Genomic DNA, 8,614 nt, shown 5'->3' with positions numbered 1-8,614 from the left:
ACTAGCTCCAGCCATGCTCGCTCCTTGGCCCGACTGATGGCCAACTGCAGGATCTCCCGTTTTGCCCGGTAGACCCTGTACAGCCGGTCATCACGCTCCACGTCCTGGGGGCGGCGCCGCCTGCTGCGACAATAGGCGCGACGCGCCGCATTGCAGGCGGCGCGAAGGTCGGCCAATTCTGTCGACCACCAGTATACTGCCCGCCGAGGCGGGGGAGGACCCCAAATTCTAGGCATGGCTGTTCGGCAAACGCTGTGTAAGACCTTGCCGAAACAGCCAGCCAACTCGTCCACCCCCATAGCCTGTGACGACGGGAAGCTCCAGCGGCCGACAATAGCCGCCTCTTCTGCAAGTTCCCGGTTGAGCTTGGAGATGGCCCAACGCGGGAACACGCTTTGCCTCCTGGACCGAGACGCTGGACTCGATGTGGAGGCTGGAGATACCTCGAACCGTATATATCGATGGTCCGAGAGCGTCTCCACCTCCGTTACCACCTTCCATCCCTCCACCCTGCGCGCGACGGCGGGAGTGGCGAACGACAAATCCACCACTGAGCCGCCCGTCCGCCGCACGCAGGTCTGGACTGCCCCTGTGTTCAATAGGGACAGTCCCGAGGCTAAAGCCCACTCCTCCACTTCCCTCCCCTTCGGATCAGTGACCGGGGAACCCCACGCCGAGGACTTGGCGTTGAAGTCCCCTGCCACTATGACGGGGAGGGGGGCTAGCCTCCTGATCAGCGGCCCTAGAGCATCGAGAAACTGCTCTAGGGCGGCTAGATTGCGATTTGGGGAGAAGTAAACCCCAACGACGGCATACTCTCCCCAAGCCGCCACCACGTACCCGGGGCCCCTCATTCTTGGTATGAGGGGGGGTCCAGCGCCTGGCTTCACCACAACGGCGACGGAGCCCTCAACGTCCCCAGCCCAATGTGGTTGAGTAGGAACGTAATAGGGCTCTGAGACCACCGCCACGTCAACACTCCACTCCGCCACGGTCTGCAGGAAGAGATCCTGAGCCGCAGCGGAGTGGTTCACGTTGGCCTGAAGGAAGCTGAGATGTCCTGGCATTATTCGGACATTTCAGCTTCCGGCGCCGCCTGTCCTCTCCTAGAGGAGGGAACTTTTCCCCGGGTTACTGGGGGGTTACATGTCTTACCCCCCATAACGTGGTCCGAAGGTCTGCTCGCATCGGAGCAGACTGCGCACTTTGGACGCGCCACACTGCACCCAGACATGGTGTGTCCAGGTGTACCACATCGGTAGCACAAGCCACTGCGGTCCTTCATTTTGGGGGGACACAAAGCAGCATAGTGCCCCAAACCCAGACAGCGGAAGCAGTGGCTTGGCCGCGCGTCTACAAGATGCGCGGTCACTCTGCTCCAACCGACGGCAAAGCTGCCCAGCTCCACCAACTTCTTGGCCGCCATCACTGGGCAGCTCATGCGAGCAAAACCCGTCCCGACCGACCCCCTCTGTATTACTCCCACCCAAACTTGGGTGGGGGAACATCCACCTGCTCCTGCGACTGCAGATCTGACTGACTCTACAGTCGCAGCGTCAGAAAGGCCCGTGAGTTTAAAATTGCAGCATTTCACGGGCCTTGAAATGTCGGCCTCCTCCGCCAAGACTTCAGACAGTCGAGCCGCCAATAGATCCGCCTTTTCGTGGCTGGTAGAGCCAGGTATCTCAATCAACCTGGCTCCAGTCGCCGACTGCCTGATGCGAAGGGGGCCGAGTCCCAGCTCATCCAACTTAATGGCGCCCTCCGCCTTTAGGAGCGCCGAACTATACGACGCGCCCTTATCCACCGCGTCCGCCTTCAATTTTATGAGGACGGCTGTGGAGCGAGGCAGCTGCACCTTCGGCTTCTTGGCCGCCATCTGTGCAGACTGTTTCGGCGCCACCTTCTTTACAGAGGTCTTCTTGCGGACGACCTCTGTCCAGCCGTCCAACACCTCCGACGAGGTAGCCACTGGAGTAGCAGCCGACACCGCCGAAGACTCTGCCAGCCTCTCAGGCTGCGCACTCCTGGATGTGGAGGGGCCAGGGTTGACCGGTTCCGGTCGTTCAGCCCCTTTCCCCTTTCCCTTGCTCCTACTCTTTTTAGGTTGAGCAGGAGCCGGGGCTGGGCGCACCTCCGGGCGCACCGGCAAAGCCGGAAACTCCTCCCGCTGACGACGAACCGCCGACGAAGTCAGAACCGGAGACAAGTCACGAACTACGGCAGTCTCCGGCGCAGGGCTTTTCTCGGCAGTGGCTCTCTTTTCGAGAGCCTCCCGCTTCTTATCGGCCGCTAAGGGCGGACGAACCACCGTGGGGGGCGGCAACCGTGCCTCTATCCCCGCTAGCCTCCCATCAACCAAGTTGCCCACCAACTTGGCGATGCTCTTCTCCAAAATGCCCAACTGTTCATTGGACATTGGAGAAGACCTCTCCTTCGCCGCCGACGCACGACTCTCCTCGAAGTCCCGCTTATACGCGCGAACTTCTTCGCGAAGGTTTGCCAACTCCCGGCGCAGCCTACCATTATCTGCGGTGAGACGCCGAGTTTCTTCCGCCACGGTGCGAGATGCAAGCGCGTCAATAATACATCTCACCGCAGAGGTGGCACGCCGTATCTTGCTGGCGTACCCCCCTTTCAAATTGGAGGACTTGGCCGCGATGCTGAGAATCTCTTCGAGATTGCTCTCAGCAGCACCGAGCAAGTCCTCCGGGCCCATGGCCTCTACATCTATATCAAGGGGTCCAGGCGGAGTGGGATTTCCCACCTTCGACTCCTTTCTCTGCACCTTCTTTTCTAAGGCGGCAACGTACTCCGCCACCCTAGCCTCCTCAGTTCTTTCGCGCAATTCCTGTCGGGCTGCCGAAAGTCTGCTCATCGAGCCACGCGTCTTGCCACGCTTGGCCGTCTGCACCTTAGACATGCCGTTGGCTGTTCCAACATCCTCCGTGTCGGAACCGGAGATCTCCGAAAAAAGACGCTTACTAGCGACCATCTCCGATTCCGACATAGAGGGGATCGATTCAACCCCCAATAACTCCTCAATAGTTACACCCGCACGGACGCCTTGCAAGTTCCGTTTCGACGCAACCATCCTCTTCTCCTTCTCACCCCCTTCCTCCGACTCTCTTATATCATCCCCGGAACCCCTATCATTCCTAAAGGACAACACAAGTCCCAAACCAGAAGATCCCTCCTGAACCCCCCCCGAATCTTTGACCCCCTTTGGCATAATGCCAAACACTCAAACCGCTCACCCACCCGAGAACTCGGGCAGGTGCCGGCGAAGTATTCCACCAAATACACAAAGTCCAAATTTAATCTTAAAACTAAAATTAAACCTAGGACATACACCAAAAATAAAAGCAAAACCAACACCAAATAAAAGAACAGTACTAAAATAATATATACAGAACAATTCCCCCCCCGTTAGGGGTCACCCCCGCAAAGGAACACCGGGACAAACTCGTCGACCAGTGCTTCTCTACATTGATGACCTACTAACAATTTCACTATAAAAGCGAAAAACACCAAAAATTAAATTTCTCAAAAACCACTGGGGTTTTTGAGACGCAGATACCACCAAAAAATTCACCAACGATATGCGCATCGATAGCCACCATGAACTCAAAAATCCCTCAGCTAGCATAGGCTCCGCCTCAACCTAACCTAACCTAACCTCTTTTTTTTCCGGAGGGGGAAATGCATTACGCATACCACCCAGGCGCAGGGGGCGACCCGAGTGGTTATGTGGGACTCCCGTAGCTAATGAGACCACGGTATACCCACTAAAACCCCCCCCCCCATCTTCCGCCACGCCGCATATTGACGGGGCCACAGGAACGATACACACATCTGCGACCCCGCCAGCGGCCCGAAGACTCCACGATGGGCGCACAACACGTGCGCCCTCCTCCTCGGCCCCCACCAAGGCTGTAGCAGACGCCCCCCGAGTCTGCTACTTGGAGGCCATGTGGCAGATCAGGTCTGTGGCTCTGCCACCGACCACACCTCGGCCGCAGAGGATAGGGCAAGCGGCGCTCCGTAATACCTACTTGCCTCTTCCTCTGCGGCCCCACCAATGCCGTTCAAGCGGAACGGCCCCGCCAGCTCGCAGGGGGGGTAGGGAAAGCGGCAACCTACCACAATGCCTCTCCCCCCCGCGATCCGTCCTCGGCCGCAGAGGATAGGGCAAGCGGCGCACCGTAATACCTACTTGCCTCTTCCTCTGCGGCCCCACCTCGGTGCGCATCCGCAGCGGACTCCTCCAGTCCGCTGGGAGCGCCCTCCTCGGGCCAGGCGGCGACACCGGCCGGCCCTGGTTGCCTCTTTGCTTCACCGCGGTTGTCCAAGCCGCGGTTACTAAGCCCCACCGCCACGACAAGGCGTGCAACCATCGGGGGGAACCTAACCTAACCTAACCTAACCTAACCTAACCTAACCTAACCTAACCTAACCTAACCTAACCTAACCTAACCTAACCTAACCTAACCTAACCTAACCTAACCTAACCTAACCTAACCTAACCTAACCTAACCTAACCTAACCTAACCTAACCTAACCTAACCTAACCTAACCTAACCTAACCTAACCTAACCTAACCTAACCTAACCTAACCAAAAAAAAAAAAAAAAAAAAAAAAAAAAAAAAAAAAAAAAAAAAAAAAAAAAAAAAAAAAAAAAAAAACTTTGCACTTACATGGTATTATTTTACAAATAAGACAGCATGTAAAGCATAAGACTGACACAACCACAACACATTAATTTTACAAACTTTCCTAGTTACAACACATTGTTACCACCTAAGATACGCGCGCTACAGCACCCCACAAATACTGCAACAAGATTATGATACCATAATCATGCTAGCAACTGTAGTTCTCGCCGGGACTTCCGGGCTGAACCAAACCCCTGTACCAGTTATGCACACAACTTATTTGGGAAATAAACAGAATATGTACTCTGAATAGTGACACTGCCATTATAAGATATAAGAATGATATTAAATTTATGCCAAATGAATAAATGAATAAATTTATGAAATGAATAACAATGTAAAGATACAGATGAAACAGGAAACAAACGAAATAGAAATAGATATAAGACAAATGTTAAGAGAATTTATGCCAAATATTATAGAGATAAGAAAAATATTATGAATGTTATAGTAGATGATAGTACGTTAAGAAATAAGAAAAGAGAATTGTAAATGAACATAGAATAAAGAAATGAGCAAATTGTAAGTAATTGAATGTAAGCAAATGATAAATTGTAAATAGATTTATGATGTTTGTAAGAAATTGTCAGTAAATAAAAATAAATAATTGAAAATGTAAAAAGATAAGAAGCAAATAATTGTCCCTTCTTACGGAAGGGGGAACATAGAAAAAAAAAAAAAAAAAAAAAAAAAAAAAAAAAAAAAAAAAAAAAAAAAAAAAAAAAAAAAAAAAAAAAACCTAACCTAACCTAACCTAACCTAACCTAACCTAACCTAACCTCGCTAGAGCTCATTCGGAATCCCAAGCCCAAAATACAACTAGTGGCGGACATCAAAAGATGGCTTAAGGACATCGAGGAAGAGGGTAGAAGAGTAAGATTCTTCTGGCTCCGCGCACACGTAGGGACGTCCGGGAACGAAAGAGCGGACGAGCTCGCAAAACAGGCGGCTCTGAACACCAAAGAAACCCCGGACTATGATCAAATCCCACTGTCCTACATAAAGAGGAAGATCCGTAAGGAATCATTACGAAAATGGCAGGACAGATATACGAACGCGGATACCGGAGGAACAACGAAAAGATTCCTGCCTGAGATAGAGAAGTCATACCGCTTCGTAAGAACAACAACTCTCACACCCACCCGCATCCAGGCCATGACTGGACACGGTGCATTTGCTCACTACCTGCACCGCTTCAAACTGATCGGAAGCCCAGGATGCGAGTGCGATCCAGACGCTGAAGAAACGGTATGGCACATCATCTTCGACTGTCCCCGCTTCTTGCACCAAAGGTATGATACAGAACAACAGCTGAACACCAACCTACAGGAAGCGGACGTACATAAATACTTGGAGGACCAGCACGCCAAAGAAGTGTTCCTGGCTTACATAGACAAGATTTTCAATATCGCTAAAAAGAGGTTCCAAGACCAACAAAACACTGACAGCACAAATAGCACCCTTCAAAGAACAGAACCTACGGACCCCAGTGTTCCACTCCAACAAAGAACGGTAGCTCCCCAGTTCAATATACTGAGATGGCTAAGAGAGGGAGAGAGTGGAACACCTTCGATCAGAACAAGGAAAGTGGTTCTGTTCATGAATAACAGCTATGAAAGATTGGGAATAAGTTTCTGCTCCACCGCTGGCAACAAGAGAGTCGCCATTTCACCTGGGCTGGCTCTCTTACTTAAAGGCAGCACGACAAGGACGACCATGAAGAGGAGGAAATACGAGGAACTGGGCGAGGAGATGATCGACGGACAACCATGTAGGATAGTACGCACTAAAAACAAATCTGTGTTACTATTCGACAAAACGACCGAAGAAACTCAATTTGCCAGAGCCTGCGCGTTCTTGTTGAAGCTAGCCGAAGCCAACGGCAATACCATCGGCCCAAGGACAATTAGTGTGGACACCATGAGTGTGGACTTCGACAGAGGAGAGGTGGCAGACTATCTCGGGTGCGTCAGAGCAGCAGACCAACACGAGATCGTGGTGTATGAAGGGAGATCCCAAGATCTAAGCTTCCTAGTACCAAACAGACCACCCGAGACAACATCAAGACTGACCACAGTGGAACCACAGCGAAGCCCAACAACAGAACCACAACCTACAACACCTTCAGATGCGGGGCAGAGTCTCGATCCCAATTCTAGACAAAATGTGCTGCAAAGAATCAGGAAAAAGATAAACTCGCTGACAAACTGGAGAAAATCATCAACACCACAAAACACAGAACGTGCACTATCACTCCCAGGGCCATCTACTGAGACGCCGAAATCAAGCGCGGAAATCTGGGCTGAAAAGGAAAAGGAATTAAGGAGATTAAGGACGGCTGAAAAACAAAAAGAGATTGTCACCGCGGCCAAACAACAAACATCCGCCGCCAAAGTCGACCAGCAAATCCATCGGCTGGTCACTAAGGAGAGCCAACACTTCAGGAGAGAGCCTCAAGAAGGTCTCGAGAGACAGCTGCCCCTACGACCAGACACATTCCGAAGCCCAGACACCCAAGCAAACGCGCTCAGCAGATTTACCAAAGCCCCAAAACCACCGCAGAAAGCACCAATAAAACAATGCCCAACAAAGGCACAGGCAGGCCTGGTCAAGAGTCCAACCCTAAGGAAAGTGGTACGACAAGAAGACCATATGATCAACGCGTTCCTGGAATATGTAGCCGTACTGGAGGCAAACAAGACCATCAGAATCAAGGAATGCGAAGACATCATGATGTCGTACCAAAAAGGCAAAGATGGCCTCCTACAAATCCAACTAGAGGAGGCCCATGCAACGGTCTATAACAACAACACAGCGACCGTCCTTAGGGGACAGGATATGACTACCCATATGGCGGCGTTTAGCGCCACCTCAGGAATAGTCCTCCTGGACGAAGACCGGACTAAAAGAAGAGGACAACCCGTCTATAACATTCCGTCTCGCGACCCCATCGTCGTTACCACCAGGGGCACAGAAATATGGCTGGAAGACAGGATCCTACAAACATCCCAGATCCTGTCTGAGGTAGAGCCCCCCGACGAATGGACGATCCCAGCAGTAACTTGGATAAACGGGGTCCCGGGTTGCGGGAAAACGACGTGGATAGTCCAAAACTTCAACGCCGAAGAGGATGTAGTTGTAACGACAACAATCGAGGCAAAGAAAGACCTCGTGGAGAGAATCCGGGGAAAGGCAGGCCATGAAGCTTCGAGGAGGGTGCGCACAATCGCATCCCTCCTAGTAAATGGACCGAAGGGACTCGAAGACCTGGAACGCAAGAGGCTGCTTGTAGATGAAGCACTTATGAGTCACTTCGGATCCATAATACTGGCGGCGCAGATCATCAAAGCCGAGAGCCTGCTATTAATAGGGGACGTAAACCAGCTCCCCTACATTGACCGGGCTAATCTCTTCGAGCTGTATTACTATCGCCCGTATCACCTCGCAGATGTAGCCAAAGATCTCCTCTGTACACATAGGTGCCCGCAAGACGTCGCTATGGCGCTGAAGCAAATACACAAGGGCATCTACTCCTCAAGCAACATCATCAAGTCCCTGGCAATAACACCCATGACCGGGACGGAGATCCCTAAAACCGACACCAACACCCTGTACCTGACTTACACCCAGCTAGAAAAGTCAACTCTGAGGAAGTCAGGTTACGGTATAGGAGAGGCCTCAAAAGTACTTACAATACATGAGGCCCAGGGATTGTGTTACAAGAGAGTCTACGTCATCAAACAGCAAAAGAGGAAGTTGCAACTACACGACAGTGCTTCACACGCGGTGGTTGCCCTGACGCGTCACACGGAACATCTAGTCTACTACACCGACGACACGGATGACGCGCTGGGCAAACTCATAAAGGGAGTGATGGAAACACCTGTTAAGGCCATCA

General features: G+C 51.8%; 1 protein-coding gene across 1 annotated transcript; it reads right to left on the bottom strand.

Moving 5' to 3' along the window:
• Positions 1 to 1,066: 1,066 nt before the first annotated feature.
• On the bottom strand, positions 1,067 to 3,232 carry LOC121728264 (microtubule-associated protein futsch-like). The gene has a single exon (XM_042116404.1). The coding sequence runs from the start codon at positions 3,230 to 3,232 to the stop codon at positions 1,067 to 1,069; it is 2,166 nt and encodes a 721-aa protein (XP_041972338.1).
• Between the last annotated feature and the right edge of the window lie 5,382 nt (positions 3,233 to 8,614).

Source organism: Aricia agestis, chromosome 6 (assembly GCF_905147365.1).
Source record: "Aricia agestis chromosome 6, ilAriAges1.1, whole genome shotgun sequence".
NCBI lineage: Eukaryota > Metazoa > Arthropoda > Insecta > Lepidoptera > Lycaenidae > Aricia > Aricia agestis.
This window is presented reverse-complemented; position numbering and strand designations above follow the sequence as displayed.

Excerpts from the sequence above, each read along its gene's own strand:
- LOC121728264 (XM_042116404.1), bottom strand. The coding sequence starts at position 3,232 with ATGCCAAAGGGGGTCAAAGATTCGGGGGGGGTTCAGGAGGGATCTTCT.